Raw genomic sequence first — 16,129 nt, 5'->3', positions numbered from 1 at the left:
CCGCCCCTGGCTGCCCCTGGAGGAGGACAGCACAAATGGGTTAAAGGCAGAGGACAAATTTAATCGGCAACCGCTTGAGTTATGTGTCGTGGCCCATTGCCACACATTGCACGTGTTGTGTGTCTCAAGCTGCCCCGCAGTGGTGGTACAACGATCAGCCCTCTTAAGCACCTATTGTATTTTAGATTGCTATGCTCGCACTTTGCCTTCAGCACTATATTTTGCTTTTAGTCACTTGTTTTAGAAGGGAGATGGTCTTTTGGGTTTTGGCAAATAGTAGTACATTGGCTTTTCCTACTTTAAATGCAATTATAGTTAGTCGTTTTGGATAAAAGCGTCTGGTAAATGACTGTAATGTAATGTCAAGCTGTATGAAGTGAAATAAACAACTGTGAAAGTCGCCATGTTTTTTTTTTTTTTGAGAAACTGATCAACCAGCCACAGTTGTCACATACCTGTGAAGACTGAGCATCTGGTCAGAGACTCCAGAACTCCTCTGGGTTGACCTACAGTAAGTAAATAAAAGACAAGCTTGGGAGATGACCCTGTCAGCTCGAGCATATTGTCACCTCATTCCCATTACTGGAACCTGTGTAAACCAGGGATGTGTTTAATTTGTTGTCAAAAACAACATTTCACACTCCAGCTCTCTTTTAATTTCCACGGTACAGGGAGTTCCAGGTTGCAGACAGAGAGATACAGTACCTAGAGACACGTCAAGCTATTGTTTGTGCTTTGCCAATATCCACTTCCCCAGGAGGCTTGGAGCCCCTGCTGTGAGAGGATATCACACAACAGGAAAAGTCTCACCAGTCATTCATCTCAAGCCTTTCAGCATTATTACAGCTTAGATACCCCGGTGTCTGCTGTGGATGTCGTAGCATTTAGTTAACTCACACACACACGTACACACAGACATACACCAACCCACTTCCGGCTTTAGGTCTGGGCCATAGCAAACACACACCAGTATTTGCCATGTCTCTCCTATGATGCTTTTTTAGCCTCTCTTACTCTGAAATGTAATTAAATGTAATGTATTGCTTTATAAATGTTCTTAGCCGGTAGACAAACATACTCCTGGAGCTTGCTCGATCGCCTTGTTGAGAGGGGTCAGGGAAGAATTTTTACAGCTCACTTATCTGGCCCCCGGGTGATTACTGTTTTTTTGCTTCCCTCTGGAATATGTAGAGGTGGGTTGTATGCCCACCTCCCTTGTTCTCTGTAAAGCGCATTGTGTTGCCTCTGGGTATGAAATGCACTATACAAATAAAGCTTTGATTGATTGATTATTTTCTACTTAGAAATAAAGAATTTGCCACTTGTGTAAATAAAGCACTAAGTAATGCAAGATGTCATCCTCCATAGAAGGAAAATCCTAACCATGTTCCCAGCTCTATGTTTCCAGGGGCATATGTTCCCCAGTTCAATATTAAGTCAACTTTTCAAAATGTTTCATATTGTCAGGGATTCATTTGACTCCTGTGTCTGCGTCTGACCCCCATGTCCTCATGGATGGGGCCTGTGTCCAGTGTAGAGGCGCATGGGCAGTGAGCACTGAGTAATTACCCTGCCCGCCCGTGAGCCTCCAGGCGAGCTTGCCCTACTAAATGTGCCTCACCCCTGTGTCCACGTCAGGGGCGGACTGGCCATCGGGAGCACCGGACGTTTTCCCGGTGGCCTGGCGCGCCAACTGGCCTGGCACGCGGTGAATTAGAGGATCTCAGCTCTCTAGCTGGGGCATGAAAGTGCAGGAGTCCAGCAAGATACTGAGGTGCCAGTCCATTTAGAGCTTTAAAAACAAACAACAAAATCTTGAAATCAATTCTAAAACGCCCAGTGGAGCGAGGCCAAGATTGGGACTGATGTGGTCGCGCTTTTGCTTGCCAGTAAGGAGACGCTGCATTCTGCACAAGCTGCAGGCGACGCGTCAGTGATTGGTCAATGCCGACATACAAAGACTTGTCAATCATAGTCTAGCTGCTCATGCGTGGCTGCCGAAACCGGCTCCGCAGGGTTGGGTCTGGGTACGGGAGCTGAACACGCAGCAACCCAGACCCTTCGCTGTCGGGGTGGGTGTAGGTAAGCGAGCGTGAGCTTATCTGTGTGTGTAGTTTTTGTCTAATGTACTGTCTTATGTTATTAAATAAAATAAAAATAATAATTGTTAATCAAGATGAGTGTTGATAAAAGCATGTATTACTCTCTCTAAGTCTTTGGGGGGAGAGAGAGCCCTTTACCTCGGCAAGAAGCCTTAGTTGGAAGAAGCTGGTTCTTATGACAGAGCTAACCTGTTTGTTAAATTTAAAAGTACTGTCAAAGGTCACCCCAAGATTGAGACTACGATCAGCCACGCACGAGGAAGCCAGCAGGTAAGCCTTGAGTCTCACAAGCACGCCAGCCCGCTTGTACCGTCTTCTGAAGCGTTTTCTTCCGGGAAAAAGCGCAGGGGACGCGCCGCTGGTGTGCGGGAATGTCTGAAAGCACAGGAGGGAGACTTGCAGCTTCACCCAAACAGTGCTTTGATGTTTAGGAGAGCTTGGTGATCATAAACTAGGAGAGCAGAGACAGTCCGACAGCAACAAACAGAGAAACAGCAAACAGTATGCTGAGCAGACGAGGCAGACGGCTTGCCAACACAGGCGCCATCTTGCCAACCTTTACAAGCTTCTATACAGATATAATGCCGGCCAAGATAGCCTTGCACTGTCCTGTCCTGTACCCTGTCCTATGTCTTCTGCAACAGTGTATGCCATTACCGTAGTCAAATTCCTTTTATGTGTGAACTATATACATGGCCAATAAAACAGATCTTGAATCTTGAATTAGCATTCTAGTTTACCGTGGCAGGATACACTCCCGTCCAGTGCTACAGTCAACCCATGTTACCAAGGGCCGGCTAATGTTTGACAGTTATATGAGTGTTTCCTCTAGGATAGCAGTGGAGGTGATGAAGACATGCACGTGTAAAATCACGTAGGCTACCGCTGTTGCATGAAATTGGTTGTCTTCCCATCGATCTATCGGTCAATGGCCTAAAATAAAACCAAAATGTCAAGACATGGACATCATTGAATTCCTCTCAGTCTCTTGAATCTAGCTAACTGCGTTTGAGCAGTTCTGAGGTCATTACTGTGGCTATAAGCATGATGCACCAGCCTGGTCTCACCCGGCAGACTTGTGCATCGCCTCCAAACGTCATTTCTAGACGGCATCATACAGTTATACAGTAAACGTCGGCAGGCGACGTGGGATAGGCCTAAGTTTTTGATTGGTTGTTCTCAGAGTTTTGTTGTTGGTTGTTCACATTGGAAGACGTGATGGAAGAGGGGTATACATTTGCGAGCGCTTATGAGGGTAGGTTGGGTGGGTCAAACAACTTTGGTGAGACAACACGGAGTGCAAAACTAGCTGGCGAAACTAGCAAACAACAACAACGTTTTACAAGCAACTAGCAAACAACACTACTAGCTAGCCAACTAGCTCACATTCTTACTGTCATTATTATTAGCAAGCATTAGCTACTGTTTTTATAGCTCGTGTTCTAACGTGGACACAGGGATCAGCCAAACTGGACCCAGGAGTGGAGCTACTCGGACAGCGCTTAGTGGGCGAGCTCCGCATATCGCAATACCACTGCGCGCCTGCTTTGTATGCTTTGTATAGCCTACATATGCAGCCCTGCAGAGTTTACTGTGGGCTATGGCCGGGTCACAGATTTAATCACTGATAGATATATTTAGACGGACGGACGGACGGACGGACGGACGGACGGACGGACGGACAGATAGATAGATAGATAGATAGATAGATAGATAGATAGATAGATAGATAGATAGATAGATAGATAGATAGATAGATAGATAGATAGATAGATAGATAGATAAGAATACTCGCTGACCATACCACAACGGACCCACGGGCTCTCAAGTGTGATAAATTAACCAAACTGAAGGAACTTTTAGAAATGATGCAATTCCACCTTGTTTAGGTTACAGTAAGCCTGAATCATTTTTTCGATTTTAGATGTTGAGTTTGTAATTTTGTAAGATAAATGAAATGAGCCTCTTCATATTTTATTCATTTGACGTGATCAGAGACCATGCAGTGAGCGTGTCTTCATAGGGGCAACGTGACAGATGTGCTCATTAGGAATCTGTTAAGATAATGAAATTAAAGCCTAAATGAACTTAAAGTAATTCGGGTGTCACTGGGTGTCATTCCACTTTAGGTTAAATCCATTTATAAGGGGTAAAGGGAAACAGGTAAATGTGTTTCTCATTATCTTGACGCGCTTGGAGGCTGTATGGCTCCACGCGGGAGCTCTGCTCTCTGCTCCATCTCCATCGTCATCATGATTATCCTCCTCGGCGGGTAGGCCCTCTACGTCTGACCCAGAATTGATTTATTTGTGTAGGCCTATTAATATCAACTATATAATGATTAACCAAGCAAATTTGCATATAGACAACGTTGACACTACGGGAAGTTTGAATTAGCCAATCCGAAATCTCAATACACGTTTAGCGGAGGGTGACGAATCAAAACCTGGATGAACTGTCCATGTTGACTCCGTGCAGTTTTCAAAAGTCATAGATTGGATTCTGTCCGACTAGATTTTGTATTTTCTCTTGGACAGCAGATTCATCCACTCGTTTTCTCGGTGGCATACTCACCCGACGGAGACGCAGCTCTGCCACTTCATGTGTCCAATCAGGAGTGTCACACTTCATTTTGGACATCCCAGAGCTTTTGTTTTACCCACAGGCCTGCTGGTGCTATGAAAGTGGCCAGAAATTGGTCACTTTATGCCCTGCATATATGCTTTATCTTAGATTGAGGGAAATGAAGAATATTTTACAATCACGGCTGTTTGTTTTCATTTATTTGTCAAAAGTGCAGAATACATTTAGCCTATTAATGTTAAAACAACCTATTTCACTTTTACAGGGATATATACACGATAAAGTCCAGGACTGTGCCATGTAGCCCAGTCTAATAGCCAATCCATTTAATTATGTGTTTTCACTCATTAGAAAGAAATTTACAAAACCAAAATACACATCTGAAAAAAACCAACAAGTTCGTCTTTTTGTGATTTTAGCAACATGCCTGTGTTTCACTTGTCGGTTCCGCGTCCAATACCACCTCTCGTCTCGGTCACGACTGCACAGTGTTCTCCGAGAATGACAGTCCGGCTGCATCTCCGCCTCCACCGTTCACCCCCTCCTCCCCTCCTCCTAATCGCACTGTAACTCCATCTGTAGATCACCAGTCATATCATCGTCAACAAAAACCAATACAGGACCTTACCGAAAGCAGGGAAGAAAAGAAACAAGGCAAGCAATGCTATCTTCTGACAATACCTCATTCCGTTTGAGAGCGCAGCAGGATGCATTTAATCTCCTCAAGATTATTGGCATACTTTTACTTCGGATTGCAAGGCGTTCTCCATTTCTTCACCGGCCCTTGTCACCCCCATCCCCAGCCGTGCCATATACTGGCGCAGATCGGACACACCGTGCGCCTCGGTGTCCTTCTCCCCTCCCGACAACCGGCCAGGGTGCAGGCTGCCCTGAACCGCGCCCTCGCCGGTATCGCCCGGACAGGGGACAACTTTCTACCTTACAACTTGAGTTTGGAAGCGGTGCCCCGGGAGCCCGTCAACGGGGACCCGGAGTCTCTTTTCAGGTGTGTTTGTCAGGATATCGTTGTTCAGGGGGTCTCGGCTGTGCTCAGCTTCCCACAGACCCAGGAAGAGATCCTACAAGTGGAATTTATGGCCTCATTTTTGGAAATTCCTTTTATAAGCATCATTGAACACGGCGAGCCGCTGAAAACTCAGGTAACATATTTACATGTATGCATCACAGAACGGCTGAAAGGTCTAGATGCTCTTTTACGCTAAATGGTGCGCCCCGACAATACACTTTGGCAACGAATGCCTGTGCGTTATGCTGTGCCATTGTGCTAAAATGCCGTCAGCTTTTTATTTAGCCGATTAGGATGTTCAGTTTTTAGGTCCACTTTTTGAATTTCATGAATAGGTGACATTACTTTTATTTCAAGTAATCTATTATATTATGGGGCGCACATGGAATCTCAGATAATAACTCTTTCTCTCCTGTTGCTTCATAGATGTCTGTCTCTACTGTAAGCTATCTAAGGTTATGAAAATACATTTGTGCGTGTTTTTCCTCGTTATTAGTGTGCGTGTGCTTGACCAGAGCGCATAGGTCTCAGTGACGCGCGCGCGCTGCGCGAGAGGCACTAGTGTTTTTTCCCCCAAAATGTCTTCGGATTTTAAGCAACTGTCCGGGTGACCTTGAACTGTCACTTTTATCATTTAGTAGAAAGCTTAATGTATGTTTGCACACACCAGTAGGCTATGCTACGTATGTGGAATGTCATTATAGCTCACCGCCGACTGGTTATTGATTTTCTCTCATGTATGAAATGAGACCTCTAACATGAAATGGCCTACGGCTATAGGTCTACCGATGAACAATGCATTAACCTGACGGTTTTGTTGAACTCAGTGCAATTTTCATTCTACATACATTTCCTAGCTGCTCAGTTTCTATGATGCTATGGGGGGTCTTGCCTTGAACACATACCTGTAGGTATGCATTTGATCTGTAAATGAGTTTCCATCCATCCATCCATCCATCCATCCATCCATCCATCAAACCTCTCTCTCTCTCTCTCTCTCTGTCTCTCCGCCCTCTCTCTGTCCCCCCCTCTCTCCCTCTCTCTCTCTCTCTCTCTCTGTCTCTCCCCTCTCTCTGTCCCACCCTCTCTCTCTCTCTCTCCCTCTCTCTCTCTCTCTCTCTCTCTCTCTGTCTTTCTCCCACTAACCCCTCATCCCCACCCCTCTCATCTTCCCTTTCCAAAGCCTAACGATTATAATTTACATAACAATAGACACGTCTTAAGTCTTAAAGCAACAAATAGCAACATAAATGGTGAAAAGACCAACAACAATGAGTTATCCGTTGCCCCACATTTGATACACACATTGGTAAATCAGAGAAGGACGTTTGTGATTCACCTTGTCTGTTTGTCATGTTGGTTCAGGGGGTGTGATTTCACAGTGCCAGAGGATTTGGAATTGATATTTTCTGAAAGAATCAAGCACGATCTGTACAATCACCCACAAGCAGTCAGAAGGGTCCTTTTGGGCACTGCAGTCAGAACGGTCCCAATCTGTAGAAAAATTGAAATGGACGAGAGTGGGGTTGGGAGTGTAGAAAATGAGAGAGAGAGAGGGGGGGGGGGGGTACGGGAGGTGAATTTAGCTGAATGAGAACGGATGGGAAAAGGGCTTGTTTGCCAGATGTTTCGAAAACGTATAGGCTACTGCACCCCATAGCAGTCCACATCCTCTCTCTACTTCGGCATTAAATCAAATCCATCTATCCGATGCTAAAATGTCCACCGCAATATATAGCATCCACCTTATCACCAGCATAGCCAGAGGACGGAAAGCTCACTGACAACTATTTCTCACAACTGAGCTCACTCACTGGAGGCGCTGTCATGGCTGTTAACATAGCTCCCAGGTTTCCACCAGCAGATTACAAGGTTTGTCCAGGTGGTTTGTCCAGGTTTTCTGACAACCTACCTGACCCCTTGGTCAAGTATTACGAGGGACCTGTCAGCCTGTCAGGCTGCAGGGCACTAATGCACCTCTGCATTAGAGCTAAGAGTCATGATGACAGCTCCGGAGTACCAGATGAGCCCCCACCAGGCCAAAACACACCACTGGCCATTGTCACTTCATTGTTCCAGTTTTTTTGTGGGTTTGTGTGCAAGCGGAACCAACCGGCAAGTCACGCTTTTAAATGTTTTGTTTTTCAATACCTAAGATAATTACAGCTCAAAATGAAGTGCCTCCATGATGTGAGTGTGAAACAGTCTTGCCTACTGTACATAAATTTCCCCTAAATACAAGCCTCCTTTCTGCCTAGGAAATGCTAATGGCCTGCTTCCACTGAAACTGGGATGCACAGAATGAAAGATGATTTTAACCTACATGTAAGCTCAGTAAATATGTTATTAATTATTTAAAGCTAGCAGTATTAATAACTTTTGCGCTACAGGTCTGCTGTTGTGTTGCTAAATATGCATGCTTTGAACCAGGAATGGCCACGTCTCTATGGGAGGAGGCCACGCCTCTATGGGAGGCCACACCTCTATGGGAGGAGGCCACGCTTCTGTGGGAGGAGGCCATGCCTCTGTGAGAGGAGGCCACACCTCTATGGGAGGAGGCCACACCTCTGTGGAAGGAGGCCACGCCTCTATGGAGGAGGCCATGCCTCTGTTGAAGGAGGCCACACCTCTATGGGAGGAGGCCATGCCTCTGTGGAAGGGGGCCACACCTCTATGGGAGGAGGCCACACCTCTATGGAGGAGGCCATGCCTCTGTGGGAGGAGGCCACACCTCTATGGGAGGAGGCCACGCCTCTATGGAAGGAGGTCACGCCTCTGTGGGAGGAGGCACCCTCAGATCCAAGCTTGATAATGCTCGGTATTGTTCCCCGTCCCCGACATCATATCGTATCATATTGTATCATATCGTATCATATCGTATCATATTGTATCATATCGTATCATATCGTATCATATCGTATCATATTGTATCATATCGTATCATATCGTATCATATTGTATCATATCGTATAATATCGTATCATATCGTATCATATCGTATCATATCGTATCATATCGTATCATATCGTTCCCCGTCCCCGACATCATTTTATAATTGCTATAGCAGAGCCAAACAGCAGTCTACAAAGATGTGGTTTCAGAGAGGTGCTCATTCACTGATCCTTCTCAATTTATCACTGCAAAGTGATGATATTTAAATGTTTCAAATCTTACATTACTGTAGCTTTATCTACTTCCACTGAGCTGGGGGCACTACTCTGGCTCAGACCCTAGCTGGCTCTCAGCAAGCCTGGCCGATGGTGTGTCCTGATTCTACGTGTTGCATCGGCCAGCAGGTGAATCCGACAGCTCCTGTTCACCTCCAATGGCGCAGAGGTGTTCACGCCAAAATGACGTAGGGTCATCCATCAGACCTCATCCACCAGACTAATGGTAAATGGACTTCACTTTTATCCAAAGCGCTTTCCAATGGCCTCGCATTCACTATTCACACACACACATTCACACACCAATGGCGGCAGCTGCCATGCAAGGTGCCAGCCTGCTCATTGGGAGCAATTTGGGGTTCAGTGTAGTGTCTGCTCTGTGCCATGTTGCCACTCACTGTGTACAATGTGTGTGTCACGTGTGGTCGAATACCCCCCCCCCCCCCCCCCCCCCCGCGCCTCGTGTCCGTAATTTAGAAGAAAGGTGAGATTGTATATTGTCTCTTGAGAATGAACTGTGTCAGTGGTTAGACGGACATCAGATTCGGAGCTGGGTCGTGGCGGTGAAGATTATCTATGTTCTCTGTCTCTCTGATGTCTAGCTCTGCAAACAGTGTGCATAGGCAGTCAGCTGCTGATGCTCCGGTCTTGACCTGCATAGTCACTCATTGTCTTCATACACCTTGGCAAGGTTTACCAGTCCCAAATATCTTATACCACAAGGTACTTTAACTAATTAAAAACAAAATAGAGAAAAATCGCACACTGTAAATCTTTTGGTGGACAGGGAGAAGTGCACACATTTATCTAATGTCAGCCCGTTAAAATCACTTCCCTGGGTTCTTTAACTGACTGTGAAACCATCACTAAGCAGGGTGGGGGGAGGCCATGCAAGCAAGCACACACACACACACACACACACACTCACACACACACACACACTCACACACACAGTGTTTGCCCTCCTTGTTTATGTACTATTTCACTAGACTTCACGTAGCCCACAGAATGCTACTGAAGGCAGCACATAAAGGATGACAGAATCATTCATGTCAATTTATGTCTCCCAATGTCATGACATGCTGCGTCACGCAATCTTGATGAATAACCATCCAGCCAGTGGACAGTAAATCACTGCCTGAGTCATATCAGTACCACAGAAACTACTGTACATGGCCAATCTTTGAGGTGTCATGCTAGGGTAATGATCCGTCAAAGACAGGTTAATGACATGGGTTTCTAATGCCTTGTTCCATGCTGAGATGGGAGATAACGCAGAGCAGTCTGTGACAATGTAATCCGTTGATTCAATACCCCACTTGAAAAAGCTTTATGTAGGTCATTTGCTGTGCTCAACACTTGGCACACAGTATCAAGTGACTTTTTATCCTACAAGAAGTGTGATAGTTGCACGTGGGCTGACAGCGTTTCTTCAGACACCCTCTGGAGCTTACCAGAGATGGGAGATCTTACAGACTCTATAAGACTCTCTCTCTCTTTCTCTTTCTCTCTCTCTCTCTCTCTCTCTCTCTCTCTCTCTCTCTCTCAACTCTCTCTGTCTGCCAATCAGTGTAAAAGCTCTTATTGGTCGGCACTGTGGCGCATGTTGTGTAACAAAAATGGAATGAAAGTGGGTAATAGAGAGGGCTTGTAGTACACAATGCAGAGAGGGGATTGGCTGGCGCCTTTGAGATGCATATTATTGCCTGCGAGCCCAAACCACTTAGATCAGAGTCACCGCCATAGAAAAACCATACGAGTGGCGCATTGAGCTGAGAGATGCCCCCTCTTTTGGGGAGATGTTAGCTTTAATGAGCTTGATGACGGTCTTGTTGGCTGTCACACTCTGTCTTCCCAGGCAAGCTTGAGAGGCCTGCTTGTAATGCGATCGAGCCTAGGCCAATATGGAAAACAGATAATGTCTTGAGATCTGAGACACAGAATGTTTTGAAGATTTGACATTTGAATCACTATCAGAAGCCTCTAATTTGTTGGAAGATATGATGTTGTTCATGTGTTTTAGTATCAGTGTCATTTCTCATGGCTGGCGGATGTGATTATGTCTGTCGTTGACTATAAAGAGCTCAAACCTAATTAATTGCCTGGTGGAAAAGTGTTAGTCTGACAGGCAATTAGTTGATCCCAGTTTCATATGTTGGTTGTACTGATTTAGTAAATCAGCACAGTCATTAAGTTGATCCAACCACACTGACTTGAAGTGTCTTTTATGATATAATGATCGAATTACCAAATTAAGTCAATATTTACCACATCATTAACTAAGGTTCAGAGACACAGAGGCTATGTGCATCTGTGCGCCATCCGTTTATCACGTACAAATCGTGACCTTAGAATTCAAAGGTTCTGTCTCCATTTTGGGGAGTTGATAGATATTGAACATCAAAGTCTTCCCATCCCAGCCGGCGGAACTATTATGTAGTATACTCCACTTCTATAGCTTAACAAGCCCATAATCCTACTTAAAAAAATAACTACACTACAATTAACTTTGATGTTCAATATATCCCCTAAGCTCCCCAAAACGGAGATGGAGCCTTATAATTGTAACGGTTCGATATAAGCATAAAATAGACTTGAGTGCTTATGCATGAATGGATTGCATACAGACACAGAGGCTGCAGGGAGGCTCACCCACGTGTTGCGCAGATCCAGAAAAATGGCACGACCTGACAAGTTCATATCGTTTGATTGGTCTTCAGAGCATGAGGGCGGGATTTCCGGTCAAACTTGTCACATCCTTTGTCTTGTAAACAATCAAGCAAGGCAAGCATGGAACAATTCGCTAGCGGTGAGTAAGTACATATGTGTATAATTTACAGACACCTGTACGATCCAACTTCTAAAGACTACACAAAAATGTATGTCTAAATTCATGGAGGGAAATCAGAGAAGTGCTGAACACTGATGTCACATTCGGCCGCTGTACCATGAATGACTAGCATCTAGCGAGATGGCTACAGAACGCACATGCGCTAGAGTATAATCTAGGCTTTAGGCTTGAAATAGATCTCTCACTCACTTGTTTCATCTGAGCGTCAAATGCTCAACCAAAAATATTCACTTTCTTTCACCCTCTTTTGCAAACTTACTTGAGTATAACTTTTAACTGTGTTTATCTAAAGGTGAAATTCTCTTCTTTTTTGAAATAGTGGGGGAAAGGCGCTAAATATTTTTTTGTCTGTTTTTTTTTCTGGCTCAATCTGGGCTTTGCTGTGTGTGGCAGAAGCAGGGCTTGCAGTGAGCAGGGTCAAAGCATTAACAGCACAAAAAAAAAAGTCTGAGTCAGTTGAGCTCCTGAGCACCAAAGATAGAGGCCCTGCTTTCATGCTGCAGCCCAGAGTAGCGCTCTAAGGGACAAACTGCAGAGAGAGTGGCACCTCCATTAAAAACCTCCTATGACCCCAACACTCTCAGAACTAAGGGCGAAGAGTCATTACAGGTGATTTGGTGTGCTAATGGACTAGCCAAGATGATTAAAGAAAAAGGACCCAGTTTGACATTCTAAGGACCCTTTCACACCTACGTTGTTTAGTCCGGACTTTCAGACTTTCCAGTTTGATCCGAACCAAATTGACAGGTGTGAAACCTCCTGGACCACGGTGCGCGGATAAAAGACTCGGTCTTTGGTCCGACCTCAAGAGGTGGTCTCGACTCGAACCAAGGTTCGCGCCCTTAGATCTTCTAGATCAGATCCAGATAGGTAGGTATGGTAGGTAGGTTCTTTATTAATCCAAAGGGGAATTGCATTGTTACAACAGCAGTAGGCTTGTCACAGTTGTCAGTGTTACCGGTATTACTCGGTTTTACTGTTGTTACTCGGTGTTCAAGCATACACCGTGTATTCACCGAGACATTACTTTAACAACGCCATACTTGTTTTCTGCCCCAACGTCGTTTTACCTATTAAGTTAATTTTCGCATATCAGCACCTCATCAAACTCAAACAAGTGTCTGATCTGCCCCTCCGCATGCGCATGCAGCACAGAGTGGAGTCTAGAGGGATCAGGTTTCACTTTCAATTCACGTGCTCTGTATACATTTATACAGAGCACGCTCTGTATACGTTTATCCTGCTATGCACTGTATGTATATCAAGTTGTGTACAGAAGCTGGTCACCCTGAAACAGGCTTGTTCTGTTCTGACAGCTGTGTTGCTTCAATGGCTCAGTGTGCTACTAACTATTTTCTGCCTCCCCTAGTGCCTCTCTCTCTCCCTCCTACCTTCTAACCAGGTCCAGTGGATGCCCCACTGTCGCCCGCAGACCACCCTGAGTCCGATAGATACCCCAGTGTCAGCTGTGGATGTCGTAGTATTTAGTTGACCACACACACACACACACACACACGTACACACAGACACGAATCAGTCCACATCGGGCTTAGGCCTGGACCTGATGCTCTTAGCCTTTCTTGCTCTGAAAATTTTGTTTAATGTAATTTATTGCTTTATAAATGTTCTTAGCCATTAGACAAATATATTCCAGGAGCTTGCTCCAGGCTGCCTGTTTATCTGTGTTGCTTTTATGGCTCTGTGTGCTACTAACCCTGTTCTGCCTTCCCTCTCCCTAGTGCCTCTCTCTCTCCCTCCTATCTTCTAACCAGGTCCATTGGATGCCCCACTGTCACCAGCAGACCTCCCGGAGTCCGATAGATACCCCTGTGTCTGCTGTGGATGTCGCAGCATTTAGTTAACACACACACCCGTACACACAGACATACACCAGCCCACTTCCAGCTTTAGGCCTGAGCCATAGCAAACACACACCAGTATTTGCCATGTCTCTCCTATGATGCTTTTTTAGCCTCTCTTACTCTGAAATGTAATTTAATGTAATGTATTGCTTTATAAATGTTCTTAGCCGGTAGACAAACATACTCCTGGAGCTTGCTCGATCGCCTTGTTGAGAGGGGTCAAGGAAGAATTTTTACAGCTCACTTATCTGGCACCCGGGTGATTACTGTTTTTTTTCTTCCCTCTGGAATATGTAGAGGTGGGTCGTATGCCCACCTCCCTTGTTCCCTGTAAAGCGCATTGTGTTGCCTCTGGGTATGAAATGCGCTATACAAATAAAGCTTTGATTGATTGATTGATTGACGTGAAGAGAGGAGGGCACGGGAGGGCTATGGCTTATAGCCTCTCTGGGGGACAAACAGATGAGAGAGCGGTGCCACCATTAAAAACCTCCCAAAACTTGTGGCTAGCTTCGGCTAACATAGCCACCTGTTGGCTGTTCAGCCAACCTAACTGTTGTTAGTCATTAGCCCTGACCATCCAGCAGAGAGAGCAGTACAACAGCGTCAGAGATGGTTTCCACAGATTTTTTGTACCAAAGAAGAATGTCATATATGAACAGGCCAAGTTCAACCTACGGGTGCAAGGGGCAACAGAATCTGCAGACGCATTTATTACTGTTTTATATGCGCTGGCTGAAAGCTGTGAGTACGGTCTGTTACATGAGGAACTGTTACGGGACAGAATAGTGGTGGGCATAAAGGATGCTGCACTGTCAAAGAAAATGCAAATGGAAAGAAGTTTGGATCTAGCTAAAGCCATCAGTATGGCCAGACAAGCTGAGGATATGGAAAGGCAACAGTTGGATCTCAGGGGCGAAAGAGAGAATGGCAGCAGAGTTAATGTAGATGCACTACAATTCAGGAAGAAGAAACAGCCAGCTAACAAGGCTAGACAAGAGTCGCAAGGCGGAGCAGACCAAAAGTTATGCCCAAACTGTGGAAAATCGTCTCCCCACGGCAGATTTCAGTGCCCTGCTAGGGATGCAGACTGCTACAACTGTGGGAAAAACGGTCACTACGGCAGAGTGTGTAAGTCATCAAGGACAGTGAGCGCAGTCACAGAGGAGGAAGAGACAATGTTCCTGGGCACAGTAGATGCTGGTGAGGACGCATGGACTGTGGACATCGGAGTGAGACACACACAAGTGGCTTTTAAGATCGACACAGGGGCTGATGTTACAGTGTTACCTGAGCAGCTGTACAGGGAGATAACACAAGAGGACACAAGCGACCTCACCCCTGGGAAGAAAGCACTGTTTGGGCCAGGACAGGCTCCACTCACGGTGATGGGCGTGGCCAAGGAAGTGCTGCAGTGTGGACTGAGTGAAGAGGTCAAGGTCTGCCAAGGTCTGTCTGGCATCTTGGCTGGCATCAGGGGCTCTCTGGCGTTTGTTCGTTCTTGGATACAGGTTCTGCATTTCAGCACCAGTTCGTTCAGCTGGCTGCTGAGTCCTGGCCACCATACTGTCTGCTTGGCTCGCTCTCTACACTTTGTCACTCCTAGGTGCCCGTCATGTAGTCTTCCAAGCACATCGTCTTTCATGGCTGCCGGGATGACTAGCCTTGTTCCTCGTAGCAGCAGTCCATCGTGTACAGTCAGCACTGGCCGCTCAGCCCGGTAGTGTCTCAACACTCCCTGCAGTCTGCTCTTGTCTGGCCAGCCGGCCCTTCAGTACTCCATCAGTGCAGAGCAGGTGCTGTCAGTTTTCAACTGCTCACGAAGGTTGCTCAGATAATCTCCACTGACAGGTAAGTCGCTGATGACAGAGTCCACATAGATGTTGGTGTCCTCTAGTAGGCTTGCATCTGCTTGTCCACTGTTCTCTTTCAGAGGAGAGCGAGAGAGGGTGCCGGCTGTCAGCAGGGTTTTGTGTGACTGTATAGTTGGTCCTCATGAGCCTCATTCGAAATCTCTGTATTCTTGGCGGGAGCTCGTCCAATGCTTTCCCTCCCAGTAGACTCACCAACGACTTGTGGTCGGTTTCGAGCTCGAAGAGTCTGCCGAGGATGAAGCTGTTGAATCTTTCGCAAGCCCATGTTGATGCCAAGGCCTCTTTCTCCACCTGGGCATACCTCTGCTCCGTTGGTGTCAATGACCGTGATGCATATGCGACCGGTGACCACACGGTGTCGCTCTTCTGCAATAGGACTCCCCTCGGTCCAAAAGAAGATGCGTCTGCAGAGATTTTCAGGTCACTGTTTGGGTTGTACAGTGTGAGCACAGGTGTGGATGAGAGCTCTTTCTTCAGATGATCAAAGGCTGACTGCTGCTCTGTCCCCCAGTACCAATGGGTCTTCTTGGACAGTAGGTCCCGCAGCACCTTGTCCTTCTCTGCTAGGTTGGGAAGGAAGCGCCCTAGCTGATTGACGATGCCCAGAAAACTTCTCAGTTCACTGACATTTCTTGGCTCCTCCATCTCCTGCACTGCTCTCGT

The 16,129-nt window shown here is 46.1% G+C and overlaps 1 protein-coding gene across 1 annotated transcript in view; it reads left to right on the top strand.

The window, feature by feature from the left end:
• Positions 1 to 5,392: 5,392 nt before the first annotated feature.
• The window catches only part of grin3bb (glutamate receptor, ionotropic, N-methyl-D-aspartate 3Bb), a gene marked incomplete at both ends in the record, with an annotated part of 87,088 nt that continues 76,351 nt past the window's right edge, over positions 5,393 to 16,129 (top strand). Inside the window, one exon of the mRNA XM_084435921.1 lies at positions 5,393 to 5,845. Coding sequence (XP_084292047.1) covers positions 5,393 to 5,845 — 453 coding nt within the window. The remainder of the gene's footprint in view (positions 5,846 to 16,129) is intronic.

This window comes from Borostomias antarcticus (assembly GCF_949987555.1).
Source record: "Borostomias antarcticus genome assembly, chromosome: 3".
Taxonomy (NCBI): domain Eukaryota; kingdom Metazoa; phylum Chordata; class Actinopteri; order Stomiiformes; family Stomiidae; genus Borostomias; species Borostomias antarcticus.
Note: the sequence above shows the minus strand (reverse complement) of the source record. Positions and strands in the feature narration are given on the sequence as shown.